The 23,419-nt window shown below is 38.8% G+C and overlaps 1 protein-coding gene across 5 annotated transcripts; it reads right to left on the reverse strand.

The window, feature by feature from the left end:
* Positions 1-1,607: 1,607 nt before the first annotated feature.
* LOC116258894 (probable DNA helicase MCM9) lies at positions 1,608-23,194 on the reverse strand. Of its 5 annotated transcripts, none has more exons than XM_050079125.1 (20): positions 22,975-23,194; positions 22,769-22,871; positions 22,575-22,674; positions 22,297-22,435; positions 20,909-20,975; positions 19,930-20,104; positions 19,265-19,364; positions 18,596-18,697; positions 17,952-18,013; positions 16,961-17,053; positions 15,926-16,042; positions 14,248-14,320; positions 11,452-11,518; positions 10,349-10,430; positions 9,790-9,911; positions 9,651-9,724; positions 2,743-2,852; positions 2,616-2,663; positions 2,367-2,519; positions 1,608-2,280 (listed from the first exon to the last, which is right to left on the reverse strand). In XM_050079125.1, exons 1-20 carry the CDS (start codon positions 23,148-23,150, stop codon positions 2,222-2,224), a joined length of 2,022 nt encoding a protein of 673 aa, XP_049935082.1. In that variant the 5' UTR covers positions 23,151-23,194; the 3' UTR covers positions 1,608-2,221. The 5 variants fall into 5 exon arrangements, with proteins under 5 accessions (XP_049935082.1, XP_031492198.1, XP_049935083.1 ...); XM_031636338.2 differs by having other exon boundaries at positions 17,952-18,017; positions 18,600-18,697; positions 22,975-23,192; XM_050079126.1 differs by having other exon boundaries at positions 9,651-9,721; positions 22,975-23,189.
* Positions 23,195-23,419: the final 225 nt, after the last annotated feature.

The raw sequence follows: 23,419 nt of genomic DNA on the forward strand, positions 1-23,419 counted from the left end.
GTCGAGCTTCAGTTCTAACTAACTACACCATCAACAGACTCAACTTGGATCAGGCTGGATCTAGCCAGTCTCCAATCTATCTGCCAACCTAGTCCTAGCCTTTCGCCCACCACTACTAAACTAAATTGCAGTGGAAGGAATCGTCAGGTTAATAATGGAGATATCGCTGTCGGCAATCCAACCTTAAAAAATTAAGAGAAAAGAGGGATACGCTAGAACGACGGCTTCTCCTTCACAGGGTCCGACTACACGCGAAGGGTAAAAAATGCTTCATGTCCATAAGGAAGAATGAGCTCGCATAATGCGGTAGGGTGTCTGCCTGCCTTAGCCAGTGACAATAGTTAACAGAGAAGCTATCTTTGTTCACAAAAAATGATACATCATTAGGATGGCCATTGGGTAGTCGGCATGGCTTCCTTGATCTACCAACAGGTTGGGAAAATAGATTCTTTCACTCGTCGCCGTAGAACAATTCGACTTCTCCACTTAGACATTTAGCGACAAAAACATGTGCCACGGGTAAGGCAGCATGTAAATCTACGTGCGCACCTTTCCGAGAGAGAAAGAGAGAGATCACATTAAGACCAATTTTTGCCAAATCTCGGTTGATAATTTCAAAAGCACAAGCAAGATATATTCTAGACTTAAACTCTGAAAGAACAGGCTGAGTAAATTGCTCTAATTACAGCAGATAATGAGTTTATGAGATTTTCTTGGCAGTTTAAAAAACACCAGTCTAACAACCATACAGATCGAACATTATACATTCGTAACTATTCGCACCTATATTCAAATAATCGGCAAATAACTACAGTTATCGCACTCAAGGTACTCCGATAAAAATCGCCGGAGTACGGTTGAAGGTCAATATTTCAATGCCAAGTTGGGAGCTTGGTAACGTTCGGCGAAGACTTGCTCAACCGACGCGATTAGGGCTTTTAGCTTAACGCCACAAATGTAGAAATTTCTGGGCCGCAGACCCAATCAGCGATCTGGAGTTCTCCAAGTTGCCGTTTATCTATCATATCATGATGAACATAAAAAGGAATAGTGGTTATACAGCTTTGTTACGGTATTTCATTTGTTGGACTACTGATGCAGCTAACAGCATGATCGATGCTCAAAATTTCGCAGATAGACCTCCAGTTTCCTTTAGTAGGATTTACCTTCAGGAGACCTCCAGTTTCCTTTAGTAGGATTTACCTTCAGGAACGAATGAGACTATAGGCAAAGTATGTTCACAGGTATAATCATGACTCAAACCAAGTCTTTGATCTGGACAAGACAGTAGTAAACGTAACCCAAACAGCTGTCGCAGACACCTTATCAGGAGTCCGCATTGTTAGCTAATAAGGTAAATGGAATATGTGTTACCCAGCAGATAGCAGTCGCGCAAATAATATTTCCTTATGACCCAGTATTGGATCCAAAATCTAATCGTTGGCCACATGCTTCGTGCTCCAGCTATGCATCCTTGACGGAACCAGCTTCCAACAAGTGATAAACTTCTCCCTGTGGGAGAGCATGGGTTACAGATTATGCAAAGGAATGTATCTTTTACTTAGCCTGATTCAACTCAAAGATCTTAAAGTTACGAGCTGGTCGCATATCAAGGCGTCGTTCGGCCAACTAGTATTACCTTGCACTTACAAATGGATAGTCAACAGAAACTATAAGCCATTATGCTTAAATGAACGTCAGCCACAAGAGGACGTTTACTAGCATGACCCCATAAGCCATTGGCGCATTGGGGGCTACATAAAATTGCCTAGGGTTTATAACTCTAGGCCTCTGGCTCATCAGACAGTGATGCCAGGTCACACGGGCTGTGAATGTGAGATCTTTGGTGTCAGAAAACCAGGGTTTTCTCACAGTCAAAAGGAATCCGATCATCCCTTCCAAAGCTGCACTATGACTGATGAGTGATGAACAGTGCAACAACAATTGTGACGAGGCTTCTTTCAAAGATGTGCAGGTTGACTGGCATTGAAAGGCCATCCACCCATTTTCATGATCCACAGCTCACATCCGGCAAATGTTTCTTCCAGTCAGTCTCCCAAGTGGTGCATACCTGAGCTGTCCGGGTGAGAGGGTACTTAGGTAACTGCCAGTGGCCACAATCACTAACTTGGGTCAGGAGAAACCGGTGACAAGCCTCGAACTTCCTTTGGTCAGCGACTGGCAAACTCGAATATTTCATCCAATCCAATGCTATTCAAGTTTATGAGGCATGATCAACGGATTTAAGCATCTCAAGTATCAGCTTTTCCTGCTTTGCATCTAGTTATGGACAAGAAAATGACAAGACTTAGGAATGAATTTAACAAGAGCAATAGGAAATTGAAAACCAAAAGAAGCCCTATTACATTCTTGATCAGGGTTGTCAGAGAAGCTTGAATGTAAAGCATTCCCAGCATCATCAAGAATTGCGGAGGCTGTCATGGATGACTCCATGCATATGATGGCAGAAATAGCATCAAGCCGAGTAACTTCATTGCGGAACATGAGCCTTGCATGTGCTACAAAAGTAAGGTGCATAATTCAATTCAAAAGTTGAACGAGAAAAGGAACATGATCTGCAGACTAACGTGGCAAATGAGTGAAGCAATTCATACCTTGAGCCAATCTTATCAAACTCTCAAGCATGCGTATTGTGGTTCTTGCTGAACAGTCAACACGTTAGTGCCATTCAATCCTACTTTTCAGAAAGTACCAGAGAAACCAGCTTAAACAGACTGATACCTGCATTCTGCAAAGCTGATCTTCTCTGGAGTTGGTAATAACTTGAAAGAACTCTTTCTGCTTCCTTTGTAAGTATGGGCTGGAAGTTTCTTTTAACGTACTGTATGTACCTATAAAGTAGGTCTATTATCAGCCAAACTACAGAGGTAAGGAAACAAAAGTCAGCCACTTCAACCACATTTAGCACCAAGAAGGATGTTTTTATACCCTGTATACGATTATTGCACAATCCAAATTCTCTCCCAAGAATCAGCAAACTTGGAGCATAAGGCATTACAAAAAGTTTACAATTTGAAACCCAACCTCAGATTTATCATTTCCACATTCTCGATCCTACTTAATTGTTAAATCCTGAGCATATATTTCATACATGCATGCAAGCACAATAAATAGTTGCTCCTATGAAAAAAATGCGAACATTACATGTTCTATCCATGTCATACCCCGCATGTGAACTTGAATCCATGTGAGTTAGCAATAGCAGATTGTGCTATTTCATGAAAAGAAACTCTTTTCATTTGGGAATTAATCACCGGGACCAAAACAGTTGCCTTAGATGCATTTTTAATAGCTTCTTTATTTCTTGTAGAAACAGTAAAAGCGAGAGAAAGTAAAAGCTAGAAAACGAGAAACGAACACAGATGTAACGTGGAAAACCCCTCAACTAGAGGGAAAAAACCACGGGTGAGGAGGACCGGTGCCCACTAACAACCAGACACTCTCTCTCATAAACTTTCATTCATACCCAAAAATTAGGGTTCCAAAGATATAAGTAGAGTCTCAATAGGCCTAAACAGGAGCACACACTAGACCGGGTCCAGACCCAGACCCGTACATTAAAACACGTCAACACTCTCCCTCAAGTTGGGCATACAAATCAAACATGTCCAACTTGGATACATTTCTTTCAAATGAAGTTGAAGACAAGGCTTTGGTCAGGACATCAGCTGTTTGGTCTTCAGATCTCATATAAGGAAGTACAAGTTCTTTAGCATCAATTCTCTCTCGAATGAAATGCAGGTCAATCTCAACATGCTTTGTTCTGTCGTGAAGCACAGGGTTATTGGCCAAGTTGATTGCTGACTTGTTATCACAATACATCTTCATTGGTTCTTCAACTTTTATACCAATATCAGTCAACAATACTTTCAGCCACAAAAGCTCAGAAACTCCCATAGCAACAGCTCTGTATTCTGCTTCAACACTGAAAAAAGAACAAACGTCTTGCCTCTTTACTCCTCCACACTATGAGATTCTCACCCAAATAAATACAATAGCCAGAGGTGGACCTCCTAGTGTCAATACAGCTTGCCCAGTCTGCATCTGAATAACCTTAAATCCCAAGAGTGTCTTGCTTAACATACAGGAGACCTTTGCCAGGATTCCTCTTCAAGTAGCATAAGATCCTGTCGACAGCCTTCAAGTGAGCATCCGTGGGAGCATGCATGAACTGACTCATCACATTCACAATGAAGGTAATATCAGGTCTAGTGAGAGTAAGATAAATCAATTTCAACACAAGACGTTGATATCTTCTCTTGGCCTCTTCACAGAGAGGCTCCCCATCTCTAAGACTCCGCTTATGGCCAGCATCAAGAGGAGTAGAAGCTGGTCTACACCCCAGTTTCTCTTTCTCCTTTAACAAATCTAGAGTGTACTTCTGTTGATTTAGCACAAGGCTAGTACCAGACCTAGCAATTTCAATGCCAATGAAATATTTCAACTTACCAAGGTCCTTGAGATCAAACTCGATCGCCAACAGTTTCTTTAACTTACTTATTTCATCTTCATCATCACTTGTGACAATCATATCATCAATATATACCAACAGAATAGTAACCTTTTGCTCATTCCTCTTCACAAATTGATGATATCCATATTGTCTCATTACAAGTCTAAGTCGCTCAAACCATGTTCGATGAGATTGTTTGAGCCCATATAGAGCTTTCCTTAACTTGCAACATTTTCCAGGTTCCTCATATCTTGGAGGCATACACATATATACTTCCTCTTCAAGGTCTTCATTGAAAAATGCGTTCTTGACATCAAGCTGGTACATCTTCCACTCATTTATCACAGCTAACGATATAATGACTCTGACAGTCTTCATCTTTGCAATGGGAGCAAAGGTCTCCAAGTAGTCGATTTCATATTTCTAACTGAACCTCTTGGCAACAAGTCGAGCTTTATATCTGTCTATATTCACATCTGGCTTATACTTAATGACATAAACCCACTTGGATCCTACCAGATGAGCGGCTTCAAGAATCTTTACCACCTCTCATGTCTTGTTTCTATTCAAGGCTTCCATCTCTTCTTGCATTGCATAAGTCCACTTGGGATCACTCTGAACCTAAGCAACATTCTTAGGAATCACATCCAAAGAAAAAGAAGATACAAAACATTTGTAGACTTTGCTCAGTCAAACAAAGTTACCAATAGGATGTTGAGTACATGACTTGACACCCTTTCGCAGGGCGATGGGAAGCTCTTCACTTGCAGCAACAGTCTATATGTCTTCTTCAACTTGTTTCTCTCAAGCATGACTTGGATCATCAGGCAAGGACTAACTGAATTGGGAGTAGAATTCTCACCACCTGTCACCTCATCTGTACAGACTCTTCACCTAGAGTAAACTTGCCCAAAACGGTGACAATGTTCCTCCTCAGTCCCAGTAAAACCCCTTTCATCACTACGTTCCTCCTCAGTCCCAGTAGAACCCCTTTCATCAACTGCTTGACTCTCCTCCCGCCTATAGTCTAAGAAATCTGTGAACTGAATATCTTGACTCAGAGAATACTCTTCCCTTGACATAGACTTCTCCCCCTGAAGAGAATTCTCACCAAAATAGGAAGCATGTTCAAGGAAAGTGATATCTTTGGTAACATAAGCACGCCCAGTGGAAGGGTCCCGACACTTATAACCTTTTTGAGTGGGAAAATAACCTAGAAATATGTCCTTAATAGACCTGGGATCAAGCTTTTTAATATGAGGACTATGATTGTGAATAAAACAGACACAACCAAAAACTCTGGGTGGAAGAGAGAAAAGTTCACGACTCCCCGGTAACATAGAGTGAGGCGTCTGCCCATACAACACCCGACTAGGCAGACGGTTGATAAGATACGCACTGGTCAACACAGCATCCCCCCAATACTTTTTTGGAACATGACGTTGAAAAAGAAGAGCCCGAGTCATATTCAACAACTGGTGTTCCCTTTCTTCGTTCAGCAACTCCATTTTGAGGAGGAGTATAACTACATGAAGTCTCATGAACAATTTCCTTTTTTCGAAAGAAGCTATCAAGAGACTGACACGTATATTCACAAGCATTGTCAAAACGAAAGGTCTTAACAGATGCTCCATATTGAGTTTCCACATAAGTAATGAAAGTTTCTATAACAGTAGGAACTTCGCTACGGTCTTTTAGCAAGTAAACAATGGTGTTCCGAGAACAATCATCTATAAAGGTGATAAAATACTGAAAACCATGACAAGAAGGAATTCCTAAAGGCCCCCACACATCAGAATGAATCATGGCAAACACCTCATTAGAACGATGGATAGACTGAAGCCCTAACATGTTTGGCCAAGTGACAGACATCACAAGACACCATAGTCATATCTAACCTGGAACACAGATCAGGAAATAACTGTCTCAGAATTCCAAAAGGAATGTGTCCAAGGCGCTCATGCCAATGCAGAATCGATTGAAGGGAGTCTTCTCTACTCTTCGTTGTTTTGCTGGCGGCTGTCATGAGAGCAGTAGCGGCACGCATAGGTAAACGATATAGCCCTTCAGAAAACAAACCAATCATAATCATATTCCTTGTCACTAAGTCCTACAGAACACCGCGATCAGCAAAAAAAATAAGTTCACAATTCAACTCTTTTGTAATCTTGCTAACCGACAAGAGGTTCAAGGAAAGATGAGGAACATGTAAAGCATTGTGGACTAAGAACTTGTTCAAAAGTGAGAGACTCCCTTTTCCAGCCACAGAGATAGAGGAACCATCGGCAAGAGACACACGTTCCTTTCCTAACGAAAGCTTATACCCATGAAAGACCTTAGGATCGCCAGTCATGTGGTGAGTAGCACCACTATCAATAATCCACTCGTCCATACGAGAATCTACCATCACGAAAGCTCACTAAAATAGCAATAAAGGCTGGAAGCGTGAAACAAATGGTGGCCAACTGCTAGAAGGAAGAAGACAGCCCCACACAGAGCAAAAAACGACCAACACGAGCAACGGCAGCAGCGGCAATCGCAGCACGGAGGCGATGAAGGCAACACTAGACCACCACTGAAACTACACGGTGGCAGCGAACAGTCCTGGACTACCAACGGTAATAGGGAACAACAGAAACACCACCAAAACTCACGGCAGCAGAGGATGAGCAGCAACCGATGGGCAGAAATGCATAAACACGGGAGGGAGACCCGTCAGACGCAGAGCGGACGACACAGGGCGAAGCAGACAGTATCACCGGCGGCGCTGCACAGATACAACAGGCAGCTCTGGAAGAAACCGGCGACGCTGGTGGCGCAGAATGAGAGAGGCTGCAGATGCTGGGGATGACAGCCAGACGACGCAGCTGATGATCCAACGCGTGAGAGCACTGGGACCGTCAGGAGAAGTCCTCAGGCGCAACTCAGCTTCAGGCCTGTCGGAGAGGGCTTCACTTGAAAATTCGCATAAAGTCGTAGACACCTCCAAAAATCCTGAAATTTGGACCACAGCAAGAGCACAAGGCAAGGAGTGGACGCTCCAAATTTGGGCTGAATCCGAGCAGTCTACACGCAGGTCGTTGAGTCTTGAAGTCGCGGGTTGCCTGTCGCCTGCTTCAAGAAGACGCCGCCGATTCCCGCCAGATTCCGTCTGTCGCCTCCAGAAACGCCATCTGTGGTCCGATCGACGTCAAACTTGGTGGAGAGGATCACCTGGATGTTGGGAATCGAATGGCACCGGAATCATCAAAATCCAACGGTCCGATCGCTAGAAAAGTCACCGGAAACATGGACTGGTCGGCAGTAAAGCAGAACAGTGTCTGATCAGACTTCTTTAGCTCGAATCTCACTCAATACTGCACCGATTGACACGATTCCACTTCCCTTCAACAGATTGGTTTGTTGGGAAGCGATCTGAATCAAAACCCCCAAAAGTTACAGCCGATTGAGCCCTCGATTGAAGCTCAGACAGAAACAGGCTTAGTGAGGCCTGTTAAAACTGAGTATACAGAATATGGCATGATCGTCTTCAAACGGCCCTCAAATCGGTTCTCCTTCGATCAAATCCGCTGGTAGGTCATCCACACGTCGATGGTGAAGGAGCTCGCACAGCAAACAGGCAAGAGTTGATGGTGTCCACCGGAACTTCACGGCGGCAGACGATCACCATTCAAACGGTGATCCAATACGAGCACAAACAAGAAACTCAAAACCAACCTGACTCTAATACCATGTAGAAACAGTAAAAGCGAGAGAACGAGAAACGAACATAGATGTAACGTGAAAAACCCCTCAACTAGAGGGGAAAACCCACGGGTGAAGATGACTGTTGCCCACTAGCAACCAGACACTCTCTCTCATAAACTTTCATTCATACCAAAAAATTAGGGTTACAAAGATATAAGTAGAGCCTCAACAGGCCTAAACAGGAGCACAGGAGCACACACTGGACCGGGTCCAGACCCAGACCCGTACATTAAAACACATCAACATTTCTAGTTGCTAGACTGAACTTTGGGAGAACCTATCGAACTTGGATCACAAAATCAAACTGCCAAACTATTCCCTGACTAACTTTTTTCCTATGCATATGCAAGCAAAGCACCCTACAGTGCTAATATCCAAGTACAGTTCATGCAGCTGTTTTACATCTAATGTTGTTGAAAATCAGGTTAATGATGGGATGAAAAAAAAAGTCAAGAACAGATTGAGTTTGCTAATTAACATCACCTATATGTTGCTTAAGAAAATAAAAGATGGCTGAATAATGAATTGAACCACATCCATGGTTAGTGAGAATTGTGCATAACTATGTTTACATTGTAGCATTGACAATTTGATAGCCTTCAAGGCTATCAGTCGACTGGTACGGTGGAAGAGAGGAAGAGAACAAGAGGGAGAGAGATCAAGAGAGAGAACAAAATATCATAATAACTTCCATTAGGGCTAATCACGCCTAAAAAGGATTACAGCATAAAGCAAAACGGGTCCTTACTAAGGTCCCGATCCATAACCCAAACATAACGTAAAACAAACATAACATAAAACAATGCTAACAAAGCCTAAACTAAAACAGAGCCTAACACAATTACACACAAATGTTAACAAAGTCAAATTTAACATGCATAACCTTAACAAAAAGGAAAATGATTATAAGAATTTTAGTTATTCAGAGTAATCTCACAAAACTAGAAAAAGATTATAAGCATTTTACTATTTTAGTTATTCAGAATAGACATAAGGTCATTGTACTTTATCCAACCAGATCTAACAAGCATTGACCTGATTCAGCATTAATAGAGATCAATAAAAGTCAATGTTTCATTTAACTATTTTTTATATTCTTCACATCAAGTACATAAAATGATAAAAGTATCATTGTTTGACTTCATGACAAATAATAAAGGCAACAGTAATGGATATCAGTTTCCTGCATAAAAACATAATTAAGTAATTCCTAACATTGCAACTAGAAGTCTTGAAGAATTCAAAAGAATAATTCATTATAACAATGAACTAACCAATCATGCCTACAAAAATTTTCCTCACAGAATTATAAAAAACACAAAACAGTTGATTTAAATAGTACTTGTATCTCTACATTTGATGCAAATCCCTACAATATTTCAGAAAGCTTATCAACCGATATGAAGTTACACTGAATTTAAGAGTTTACCTTCTAAGCAAAGGCAATGGCCATACACAAGCTAAATCCTCAGTGTCCTTGGTTTTCTCTGATCCCCTATGCTGCTAACAACAAACAAATATTAAGTGTGTTCAGACCAAGGAATACTAAACATAAATTGCATGCATACCTCAGATAAAATATGCTCTGAAACTACTGCATCCCATTGTGGGTTTTTTGTGTCCAAGAGTACCAGCACAATATCAAATCTGCTCAATAATGGTCCAGAGAGTGTGGTGTTTACAGACAAAGCTTAGAGAGTTCAGTAGCAGGGAAAGCGAAGCAAAAATAGGGTTTTTATTTTAGAGATTGGATCACTTTCTCTACATGGTTTCGAGTATTACATAGGGCAGGTAAGCCTGTGTTTACTTCAGTAGTACTTGACAGTTTCTTATACACAAAATAAAGTTGATAAGAAAAGGGAAAGGCAACATTAGGCCCTGGTGCTCAAGAAGACTATCTCATACTGCAGCTCATATCTTCATTTATATATTGTCTTCCTGTCTTTATCTTCCTATTCCTCTTGAGAGCAACTCCTGAAGGATTTGCTACATGTTTTCCATACTAATGAAGTATGAACTATGAATTCTGATAGAAGTAACAAGTACATGTTGATGCTCCACGGCAATCATGCATTCACAAATAGGTATAAATCAAAACATAACAAGGTAAGTTATGCTTTAGGATACATTGACTAGGATCATACTGTCCCTTTGGATTTGTTGCACCAAACACGGTTGTCTTTGTACTCAAAGTCGTCACAAGACCAGCCTGAGAAAAGACAAAGTATTACCAAGTAACTGTTAAGGTATGACTAGTTCCAGCATGCCCATGAACAAGGGAAAGAATACTGATGACATGGTCCGCTGTCAAGGAATGATAACTTTTTTATCAGCGAAATACTCATCTATAAAACAGCTAATAATACACATTTTCTCAATTTGATGGATAATTGGATCTTTCCTCAACTTGGTGGTTAATGAATGTTATTTTTTTAAAGTCAGCGAAACAGCCTATAATCCAAGGGATGATTGGATCTCTCCTCAAACAAACAGGTTTTGGATTTTGTATACTTAGGCCCATATAATAAATGTTTAGTCCAAAAATTTACATAATAAGATAATAATAGAGTCATTAAAAGAATAATGCAATACATGATTTCAGATAATGTGGACTGTTCTGAAATATATTTATTTCACCGCAGAGACAAATAATCTTTACCTACTGGAAAGTTGTATGGGAGGAAAAACTTAAATAACTGAAAAAAAAAAGAACAAAAAGGAAGTCCAACCTGGAATTCTCAGTTGCCTCATTCATGGATAAGTGGGAAAATGAGCAGAGAATGCCTCTCTCTCTCTCTCTCACACACACACATAAAAGATTCTCGATTCATGTGCAAATTCTTGATTGATGTCTTAAACCATCATAGCCAAACAAACAGTATTTGAGATTAAATGAAAAGCAATTTGTGATAAAGCTCAAAAGAGAAATATCCAAATCTGCAAAATATGTTTGTCAACTTTGTCCACACCCACAAGCTATGATGGTACAAACTATGTCATCCAAACAGCAACGTCTTGATGGATTGGAATACAAAGAACAAGTGGATTATCCCATATCCTTGACAAAATAATGAAGGGCTAAGTAAGTTTAGAATTCATTATTTGTTTTAAAATGGAATCTAGTAAAACAAGTGATTTTTACTTAAAAACCAAATAAAATCACATAAACTATCACAACTGAGATCAAGACTGCGAGCAATATTTTCAGCAGAAACTAATCAAAATGTAACCTTCGCAATACTTATGGTCTGTTGCTCCATGGCTTCATGTATGGTTGCTCTGTCATGTCCCCTCATGCTACAAAACAAACATTATATGCAGTTAAAGCAGATAGAAAAGGCACATTTAATGTTGAATCCATATATAAATAACTACATAACCTAGCTGGTGGACAAATGTGAGATGTGAACCCTTGTTTTGTAGCCGTAAGAGGTGATCATGTCTCAAAATGCTACCAGTGACACTTTTTGTGGCTTTATTAGTTTCAAATGAACCTCAAACATCACCCCTTCAAACAATGTTGTGAGAAGCGTACGCTTCACACACAAAAAATGCGACTCAAAGCATTTTTTAGAAAAACCCCTTTGAGGCAGAGGTGTGAGGCGCACGTGTCCCTGAAGCGTGCGCCTCTACCAAATGAAGCGTACGCCTCCATCAATGGTGCACTCCACGTTTGAGGCGCACGCCTCAAGTCTGTTTAGTTTTTTAATTTAAAAAATTAAAAAGTAAATACAATTAGTAAGGGGGCTTCACACGTGGCCCTAATTAAACTCTGTTTGTACCCTAAATTCCCTTTCCTCAATCCCAAATCACTGCACGCCTACGAAATTGAAGATTTCTCTCCATGCTTTTGTTCTTCTTTCTGCTGTATGAGTTAAGCTATCGTCTGGCGACCGCATTGCCGGTGAACGGGACAGGCAAGGACTCTTACCCCAGGCAGTGAAGTCGTTTTCCTTCTCCGAGACCGACGGCAGATTCTTAGCTACGGCAGCATCACCGATCTTAAGGGCATACAGGAGGAAGTTCTTCGTTTGGTTGGACATCGACGAGATCAGGGTCGACATGCCGCCCTCCCCTCCGATTGCATCTACTTTCAGGTGGGGATCATCATGGCTTGACGTCGCCCAATCTTTTTACCTTACAAAATGAAGACCGTGAACTCAAACTTATTTTCTTCATGCGTGTCATCCATGCGTTTATTTTATTTCACGTGTTCATCTATTGTCAGGAAATGTATCATGTATGGTGGTCCTCCTCCCACGTTGCCATGTGTTGCAACTTGCAAGTATTGTTAGTTTATTATGTATTCATCTATTTTCTTCATTACGTGTTCATCTATGGTTAATACCAAATGTTATCATAAATTCATAATCATTTTCTGAATCAAATCCAAAAAACTTATGATTCAGGAAATAAGCTGAATCAGAATCGTTTAAAATTTAGCAGAAAATATAAGATTTCTACAAAAGATAAAAAATAGTTAAAAATGTAAACACTTTATCGAAGTGGTCAGGAAAAATGTTGTGAAAGATGAAGACTCTTACTTTATTCGGATCTTCTCTCTCTTTCTAAATGTTTATAATTGCATCTTTAATTTATTATATTTTCTTTCAAACTTTTTACGTGCATTAGTTCATGTTGTTTTTTGTGCTTCATGGTAGCTATGTTCAATCATTTACAGAATCAATTGAAGAATATTTATCACATTATTTTTTTTATATAAATAAATATAGAAACATCAAAAATTTACTTTAGCACAAATTAACTTTTTTATTATATATTTTTTTGTGGATGTTTTTTCTTTCTTTTTTTTTGTCTGTATTTCTAGATTAAACATGTTCTCCTTTCGAAAGAGCTGCTTAACAATGTAGTCATTTTTATCAGCTTTGTTGTTATTTTTATGAATATTACATAATTCACAAATTTTTCTGTGAAGCTTACGCTTCAATTAACGCCTCGCTTCGTCTCGCCTCATGACCGGTTCAACGTCTCGCCTCGCTTTATCGCCTTTTACAACATTGCCTTCAAACAGCAGTGAAAATAACCTAAGTCGGTGGAACAGGATGCATTCCGATTGATCCAATAGGCATAGCTATTTTATTTATGTATTTACTTTATTTGGACCCAGATCCATTAAGATCCAATTTTCTGATCGTGTGCTTAGAGACCTCACTTAAGGGTCATATTTTTTGTTTTAAAGTTCAAACATTATTCATTGAATAAGATTAATGCAGATTTTAGCCCCTAATTTTGATTTCTTCTTTCAGTCTTTGTGATCTTTCATTGTTCTTTACTTCCCTTGCATTCTTCCACAAGGTTTAGAGCATGAGTCTCAGAGTCTCTAACACTGCATCAATTGGCAATAAGAAGGTCACATTCCAACACTGCTGGCATCCATGGTGGGACATGCCAGCCAATACTGGAGAATTTTAACAGCTTCAAGCACATAAACTTTCCAAGGCAATTGTAGATGCTCAAGCCAACAAGGTTAATGCTTCAGTTGATTTAAAGCATATTGACAACTATATGAGACACAAAAAAAGGTGTTCGATCAACATCTCTGCAAGTCCTTTCAAGTTTCAAGTGTCAAAAAGAAGGGAACCTGAATGGATGACATTCTGCAAGATGCCTTTTCTTTGCTTCACTAAGTTAAGAAGGTTCACCAAGACAACACTCATAAAGGACGTGGTTGACCTCATGCAACAAAAGCCTATACATTCATAGCAGAAATTATTTTCCTCCATCAGATTACAGGACATGAAATTAATGTAGAAGATACCTATTACGGAAAAGCTTAAATAAACAGGTTCACTGGTTCAGAGAGAGAAAGCTGGCTGTTTTGAACCATTGAAAATAGGAAGATATGGGAACTGCTAACTCAAAAACCAAAAAAGGGGAAAAGTTCTGAGAGAAGAAATGAAGTTTAAGCTGGAAGGAAGCAAAAAAGCAGAAAGCAACATGAACAGTGCATCATCAGAAAGACAAGAAAATAGAAATTGTGATCAAGGAGTAAAGAATGGGAATACCTATCAAATTCATCAATACAACAAAGGCCACCATCTGCAAGAACAAGAGCTCCAGCCTCCAACATCCATTCACCTGGAATTCAACATTAAAAACAAACTTAGTCTAAATCAGAATTAATTTAAATTTTAGGCTATATAAGTTGCACAGTCAGACATGCATATGCAGTGAAGTAGGCAGAGATACACATGCCCATATGAGCATCAATAACAGTCAGCATGCACGACTAAAACCATGGAAGGAAAAAAGTGGCCGATTTTGGCATTCACTCTCAACACAGGTGCCACCTGCCCAGTTCTTTTGTCTCCTTTCTTGTCCCAGTTCCCCCTGTTTAAGGTGCAATCCCCTTGAGAAGATGTGGTTTATGGAACTAAATTGGTTGCACATGATAATCTGTTGATTCTGTAGTCATAAATAACGTTTTGGAGTTTTAAACTGTGAGGCTTTTCTTGAGTATAATACTCTAGGCTTGAAAAATACGGTCAATTTTTAAAAATTTTAAAAAAAATCTAAAAAATCCTAAAATTAGGAAAAAATAAAATAAATGAGAAATTAATAAAACAACATTAAAAAAAGTACATAACAAATAAAAAATAGAAAATGAACACAAGCAGTTAAAAAAATACATAAGGAACATCATAAATCTCATTTCATCTTAAAAAAAATCATAATTCGTAAATGAAAAAATCATAAAACTAAAAGTGAAACAAAAAACAACTGAAAATAATAAGGCCTTAGCCGAACAGCTATGCACAACAGCATAACATGTATTCACCAAACATTGAATCACGTCTGTAAAGTATAAAGTATGAACTATATTAAGTTATAGTGTTAATACTATGTTAACCTTTCTACAGAATCGAAATATAAAAAATCAGTCCTCAACAAAGAGCTATGCACAAAATATGGATTCCACAGAAATTTAAAAAAAAAATCAGAAATACACTGAACGCATAAACTATTCCAATGCACAGAAAATCCAAAAACAAAAACCAAAGAGTTTCTAACAGACAGAATGCATAGCTCACAGTTTCTAACGGACAGAATTTCTTATGGACAGAGTGCATACCTAAAAAAGACCAAAACAACCAATGAAAATGCAATGCACAATAAACTGAAAAATCCAATGCAAATAGACTGAAACATCCAACGTTGATAATCAAATCCTACGGCTGTGGCTGCCGCTTACTGAATATTGCCCAAGGGAGAAACGGCAATGAGTTTTTCCATCGGAAAGGCTTGTCGGAAGTCAGAAATTTACAAAACCTAAAACGCCGATGAGCTTTCACCCTTTGTTCGTCGACTGATTTTCTCTTTGTCGACGAAGCTTTTTTAACTTTCAATTTTTAAGTTTTACTAAATTTATTCCGTTTCTACAAATGATGCTGCCGTCCGTCTACCAAAAAAAAAAAAGCATCAGAAACAGACGCAAAAAGAGCTAATCTAAGAAATATGCTTATGCATGACCACATAGTCATGAATTACCAAGTAATCATGCTCAGGATTGTTGGTACATATACAAAACAAAAAGTACATCTAAAAAGGTTCACTTTATTCTGATGTTGGAAGAGCATGCAGAGAGAAATGTGTGGGTGCAGTGTGTCAAGTTTAAACTTTAACCAGAGGAAAAACATAGCATGCTATGGTTTCTCTATAAACTAGACACCAAAAAAATGTCACCTCCTTCCTTCACAGCAGTAACTGTTAATCCGGCACTTGTGCTTCCCAGTCCAGTAGTTATCACAGACCTAGTGCATAGTTTAGCAGCAAACTTCAAAAACTGAGACTTGCCAGTACCTACAATAAGATTATAGCACCAATAAGTTCTCATTCATGTCTTTGGGAAAAAAAACCACAAATTAGATGCATAATTTTGCATTTGAATTTCCATTTAGTGTATCTTAGCACTTACTTGGAACATACAGAAAATCAATAGACTGAATAATTAGCCCGTGTAAGAAAATGTACTTGTACTTCAGAAAATTTTCCTTCCCCAGAAATGAATTGCCAATGATAGCACATACACCTTCACTCATACAGCATGGTTGACCATTTTTTTCTGGAAAGTACCCAGCTTGAACTGACAGTTTATTTAGTTTATTCTTATAAGCTGCACAGGGTAGTATACTTGTTCAGAAACCAGCAAATCATCCGCGCAAACCAGATGGATCATCAATCCATACTGTGTTGGGATTTGTGCAGAGACCTGGTTTCAACAAGTCGCCTCCTAGTATAAAACATAATGTCTTTCACATAATGAAGTTTGACATGCATCACATTTAACAGAAGATAAAAATTGACATACAGAAAGAGAAATGGTAATAACTTTTTAAAAGATATAGAAATTAGTCATCTAGGTTGAACACATGTTAGGGCATCAGCTCAAATCTTGGGTGAGTTCATTTCATATTTTGCACACCATAACACATCATATGTATGTGCATGTATGCATTTCTCTTTTACATTTAATATACAGGATAATCAAAGCTGGAAAGTCAAACCGAGGACAGAAGCCATTTCATTTATCATTAATAAAGGGATTAAGAAAAGGAGCAATAATCTCTTAATCTTCTATCAGGGCCAGAATAATTGTGAACAGGCTAAGTACCCCATACATGGGCCCTTCAGCAGATCGTTTGTCGTTAAGTCACTAGCTTGAGAATTTCAGCAGAAACCAAGTCACACTCACAGAGAAGCTCAAAAGCAAAAGCATACCAGGATCACCAACTAATAGAAGGTGTGATTCTCCACGAACTTTGGTACCAGAAGCATCAACATGTTGCACACCTCCAACCAATGTCAATGCAACTGCATGTTCAAGAGTAACTAGCACTAAGAGCGAAAGTAAGAAATGAGTGCCAAGAATACCTACTTCAGTTTGACAGTAAGCTCTGTTTGCTAATATATTTACTAAACTATGGCTCATTCATGAATAGGGGACTGAAAAAGAAGTAACTTTTGAAAAAGGAGCCTTATGTACAGAGAAATTGCTCAGAGAAATCTTCTGATGGTGTCCATCATTTGACTTTAGTTAACTGTTAACTCTTCCTCACTCACAGAAGCAAGATTTTTACACTTCAAAGGAAATCTCTTGAAGTCCCTTCTTCCTCTCCCTCTTCCTCTTCCACTTCTTAAGGATGGCATCAATGGCAGTCATCATGGATTAGGCTACTTGAGAAAGACCTGCCATGGATGAAACTCCACTGGAGATTCAAATTCTTGCACCTTCACAACTGCTGTTACCACTGTAGGAACAGAAAAAACCTAGAAACAGAAAAAACCAGGAGTGGCCTTCACCTGCATGCCTCTCCAACCAGTGAGAAATGAGGTTTTAGTTGGAGATGGAATTTAAGCCAAAACAGTGCTTTGATAAATCACTTATTCTGACGGTGGAAGAAACACTTGTGATATAAATGGTGAACAAGCACTCAAGCTTGAATTGCAGAGATCTTAGCTAAGTTTAACATGTTCAAGGAAACATTATAATCTCAGTTGGGTGTTGGGTAGTAGCCACGGGTAGCAATATGACCAAATTCCCATTATGAAACTACCTTAGAAATTTGAAATTCAGATAGTTAAATTTGCACCACATTAGAATTTCACAGCCAATGTACAAACTCTTAAGCTGCACCAGTAACCAAACACCTGAAAACTATGAAAATGGAATAAAAACGAGGAGAAAATGACAAAAGATAGATTATCATACCTGCAAGCTTCACAGTGAAAAGACCAAAAATTTGTGGGCAAATTCCATGCAATATAGCATTCCTTCCTGAAAAGGATGGTAGACATAAAAATTTTTTCAACTTAAAATAAATATCTACAATAGGTGTGAGAATTATTCTCAAATGTATGTATTTGTGGAAGCACATGTATTCATTTGCACAAGAAGAGGCAGACAGACACGCACGTACACCCTTGAAAAAGGAAATGGAGAAAAGACTTCAAACCCCAAAACATAAACCAGTGAGACACACCAGCTTCCCTACAGCAATATAAGACTTGCAGGAGCCACTGGATTGATACAGCAAGTAAAAATATAAAAAAAATTGTGAGCACATAAGCATGTATATGTACGTGCATTCAGGAATAATCATTTTTATGTAAAAAAAAAGATTAATATGAGGTTGATGAATAACAAGACAAAAGCATAGAGGCGAAGTCATAGATCAATTGAATCCTGAATCATGAGAACAAACAGTTCATACCCGATGACTTAGTGAAATCAATAGGAACTAGAAAACTACCAATGCTTTATATGTTATAATAACAAGTAGAACCAATCGAAAAATGTGAAAAATGACAGCTAGTGAACAATGGCAGAGAGCAGCATGTCTAAAATATCACAACTTGCCTTTTAATGGGTTATCCTGGAATTGGGCCCAGAATTGGTTGAATGTTTCAATTGCATCTTCTGGTATCTCAATGTCTGATTTGAATTCATTTGTTCTCCTATGCAGAACAAGACCAAATAACATGTAATGAGCATCATTTCAAACTTCAAAGCACATAGCCAGCCAATGACCAAACATGTAAGAGAACTGTGCTCTGAATAACTTTTTATGACGCAAGTAAGACCTAACTGTTCCAATCAACATAGCCAAAGCTAAAAGATGGCCCAAAAAATTTTTTGTTACAACAATGAACTTGTCCTTTGTCTTTTGGAGAAAGGAGCACAAAGAGAATCACTTAGCCCAAAGGAAAGTAAGGACAACTGGACAACTAGAAATTTCAATATAAGTTGGACATCAAGGACTTAAATAATCAAGCCAATATCGTTGACTCAGTCATACAAATGATTGATGACAGCAGGTTTTATGTGCCTCTAGACAATATTTCTGAAGCAACAAACTTCACAAATCACAAGATGAAATCATGGAAGTGTACTCTGTACAACTGAAACAATGGAAGGTATAAAGAAAATATAAGTCCTTTCAACAGAATTATCTTAACTCTCAGACAGAGCTCTTCAGGAGCAACAAGTCAACACAACTCATAAAATGCAGATATTTTAATCACCTTATATAGTTAGCAACCATAATAGGATCAAGATCACAACGAACATCTCTCACATCTGGAGACCATTTTGCTGTTAAAATTCCTGTAACAACTACATCATCTGAAATGAAGAAAACAAGCTCAAATAAACATAAAATTGCAGCATTCACTTGTAAATCATTTGAGCAGATTACAGCTATCTCTCTCCCCCCTCTCTCAAACATTATCAGCAACAGAGTGACGCTATCAGTGCTTCATTATGTTTAAATATTGTATGATAGATATGAAATCTTTCTTCTAGGTCTAAACTTCTGAAACATAAATATCCTTGAGTACAATATACTATTACAAGTATATCCCCATACCTGTGCAGTGTGCATACTACATAAGACGTGGACAAGGACTAAATACCAAGATCGGACTCTTTGCTCTTTGATATTAAAATAAGAGATAGAGAGAAGGAAACCATGCCTCCTCTCTGTCTCTCTCGAAAAAATCCAGGTAGAGGTAGACAGAAGGAGGAGGACATTTTGGCCTCCATTCTTTGACACTGGCAAAAAAATAATCAAAGAAAAGCAAAGTCTTGTGCCTATAATTACGAAACAAAAACCAGAAGCCCTTCCATGGATACCAATAAAAAAAAATAGAGAAATAAGAAACAGGGTCTTATATGTGTAAGACAAAACCTCCAGCTTTGACCATATCCACTAGATCATCTTTGAGAATCGCAGGAATGGAACGAGGTATTGATCCAACACCTACAACATGCACATTTTCTTGTATCTTAATTTCTTGATAGTCATGGCACACTATGCTGCCTTCCACAAATCGGAAATGGGTCCCCCCACAGGATTTTAGCCCCTGAAACAAACAGGAGTCACAAAAAGTTAATCAAACTGAATCATGGTCAAAGGTTGTCATGAACAACATGAAACTTAGAGACAACAAAAAGGAACAGCAATCTCTCAGATAGCAATATCATTACGTGTGGCAATAAAAAAGTAAAAGTTCTGATATTTATTAGAACCAGAAGCTTAAATTAGACTAAGGGAACTAGGAAAGTGAACATGAGTCTCTACAGAAGATATTACAAAGTTAAATCTATGAAGCTGCCCATTATGTGTGCTTCTCATAAGAATGAGGTAAACTGGTAAAGTGTGAGACAAACTCAAAGAAGCTGCAACACTTGGATTGATGTTTCTACATCAGCATAAGAAAAGATTAAGAATTGAAGCAGAAGATATTAAGAACCAGACCATTGTACATTTCCCAATGCCAGATGTGTATGCAGCACTAGAACCAAGTAACCTTATGAGATATTTCCTTGAACTATACTTCCCAAAGCATCACCACCGAGCAAAAATATGAAGAAAATTAACTGCCTCTCATGTAACAATAGCGATAAAATTTGTGAGAGTAGTCGCTTTAAAATTTTCCATTGAAGTTTCAGAAACAAATAAATCTTGAACATAATCTAAATTCTGTGAGCATGCTTTGAAAAGCACCATCACCCAACAAGAAAATTAAGTGCACAACAGCCAAGTAATAGTAATGGTCAACATAATCAAGTGAATGATTTGCATTGCTCTGAAAACTTCACTGTGAAACAACCTCTTAGAAAGCAGGTAAAACAAAGAAAGATAATATAAAGAGACTTGTATAAACCTTAGAAGGGCAAGACATGGGGAGTCTAATTGCATTTCCAGTCTCCAGCTCAGGATAAACTTTAAATCTGAAACAGCATTTATGCATTGCAGTTTCTGGTTAAAGACAACTAATAAAATAATAAAAATTAATTAATGACTGTTATCTCTTAGAGAAACCAAAGAATGAAAATCAGTGACCTTGGTATGTGCAAAAGCTTGCATTGGATAAAATAGGCTCAAATTGGCTTAGAAGAAAGGAGGTACTGCTAACATTTAAAAATTTTGGTATTGGGATTTACTATTGAATCCCATTACACAGAGGTAACAAAAGCTTGTCACATAAAAAAATTTCTGACGAGTACAAATCAATATGCACTTTTAACAAAACATTTTGGACAAGTATCCAAGCTTTTTGTTAAACTTTCCAAGATACAGGCTGCTAAATTAACTTTAAGTATTTAGCAACCATCCTCATCAAGATAATGCTGAACTGTCAATTAACTGTAAGATAATTGAATTGCAAGGTTAAAAATATAATAGATAAGAATGTTTCCCTGTAAGCAATAAACCTGAATTAGATGGATTATGATATGGCAAGCAATGCAATATTAAGCCGTAACTAAAGTAGCAAAAGCCAGATACTAGGTCCATTACCTAACGGGGAAAGATGCACCAAGAGTTTCAGGTAGAAAAAGTAAAATCCATATGGAAAAAAGATTAATTGAATAAGCAATATCTAACTCCAGCAGGCAGATGTAACGGCTACAAAATATAGCATGTCAAAGACCACTTGACTCCCTTTTCAAGGATCTTTTTCTACAAATGGAAACTCTTAATCCACATAAAGAGTGCTATTTTCATATAAAAAAAACAGTTCAGTTACTCAAATTTCTACGATACAATGATATAAGGAGATATCCTGCACGTTCCTCATTTGTGGTTTTCCTTTCCCTGAGAGAAGCTTTTGCTCAGTAAGAAACAAATATCTACCAAGAATAATAATAGTACATGACAACGTATACATAGATACATACATAGAGGAAGAGAGAGAGAGAGAGAGTTATTCCCATGTTCCAGTACTTCACGTATTGAAGAGGATTGATCCAAAATGTCAAAGCACTTTAGTTCCAACTTCCATGTACATTTCTACCTTCTACGGCTATACCTTATGGATAAATTATCCCACACCTGAATATTCGGGAATAACTATCAACAAAGAAGAACCAAATTAATGCAGAAGTGGTCACTTGTGCGTCATCTAATGTTGAGCTACACTTAAAATCCTATACCAGTTTGTGTTGACCACGTTCTCATCAGAAACTAAGAATGGTAAGAAATTCAGAACAGACATCACTCCTCGTATTTCAGGAGTAAAACGTGGGAGAAGCAGAAAGGAAAAACACGCACACTTGCTTGCATTTTCTGCATTCATATTCTCTTTCACCTTCTATCATCTTAATGGGCCCAGATCTGATCACTGTCCCTTTCAGTGTGAGCAGAATGCCTCTGTGTTTCACTCTTAAACGGCCGATTCTTGGGAAAGTTTCTACCAGATTAAAAAACAAGAAAAAAAAACAAACAAACAGAAAAACCAATAGTCAACTAACTTGACATAATCGTCGGATATCCAAAACAAAAAAGGAATAAAACGGCCAAAGACACTAGAGAGAGAAAAAAAACGATACCGGGACACTCCAACGGAGAACCACTCACATCAATCCGCGCATGCAAGAACTCCTTCAACACCATCTCCTCACGATCTTTGAATGCTTCAAACACCACTTCCTGAACCATTCCCATTTCCATACATCCATCACGAACTTGAAAGATTTTCCCTTCCTTCTCCCTCAAACCTCACCCAATCTAAAGAGCCGATTACCTGGGCTCCGTGAGCGGCTTCATCAAGAAGCGGCAAGAATTTAGCTGGGTTGGCGAAGATCAGATATGCCAGCGAGGGGCTCGCGTCCAACAACTCTGCAAATCTACGGACAGCAAAACGATCAGTTAAAAACGCTTCGAAATCCCAAACCCTAATGAGAAGAAGAAAGCGGAAAGAAAGAATACAGAAGGAGGGAGGAAACTTACTCGATGACCAGAGGGAAGTGGAGCATCGGATCCTGCGAGAGGAGGACGGATCGGAGTTGCTGCTCGCAATTCCGAAGGATGAACTGCGCCAACTCCCGCACGTAATCTACGTCGGAAAGAGCATCCTCCGGCATCGGCGGCACCGAAGGTCCAGGCTCAGCCTCGGCTGCTCCCATCGAGAGAGAGAGAGAGGGGGGGGGGGGAGGTTTGTCAACCTGTGGCTTGGCGGGAAAACGAAAGAGTTAAAGACGGATCATCGTTTGCTCTCCATTTATATGTTGTAATATAGGAAAAATAAATTGCAAACGCTATTTCATATATCAGGGCGCGCGGAATTAACCGTGCGGATTTCTTTTCATGTTCTGTGCCCGTCTTCATTTTTCGCGTACGACCCATCAAGAACCAAGATCCGCTCCGCGCCATGACGACATCACATTTATCCGTG

This window comes from Nymphaea colorata, chromosome 8 (genome assembly GCF_008831285.2).
Source record: "Nymphaea colorata isolate Beijing-Zhang1983 chromosome 8, ASM883128v2, whole genome shotgun sequence".
NCBI classification, from domain to species: domain Eukaryota; kingdom Viridiplantae; phylum Streptophyta; class Magnoliopsida; order Nymphaeales; family Nymphaeaceae; genus Nymphaea; species Nymphaea colorata.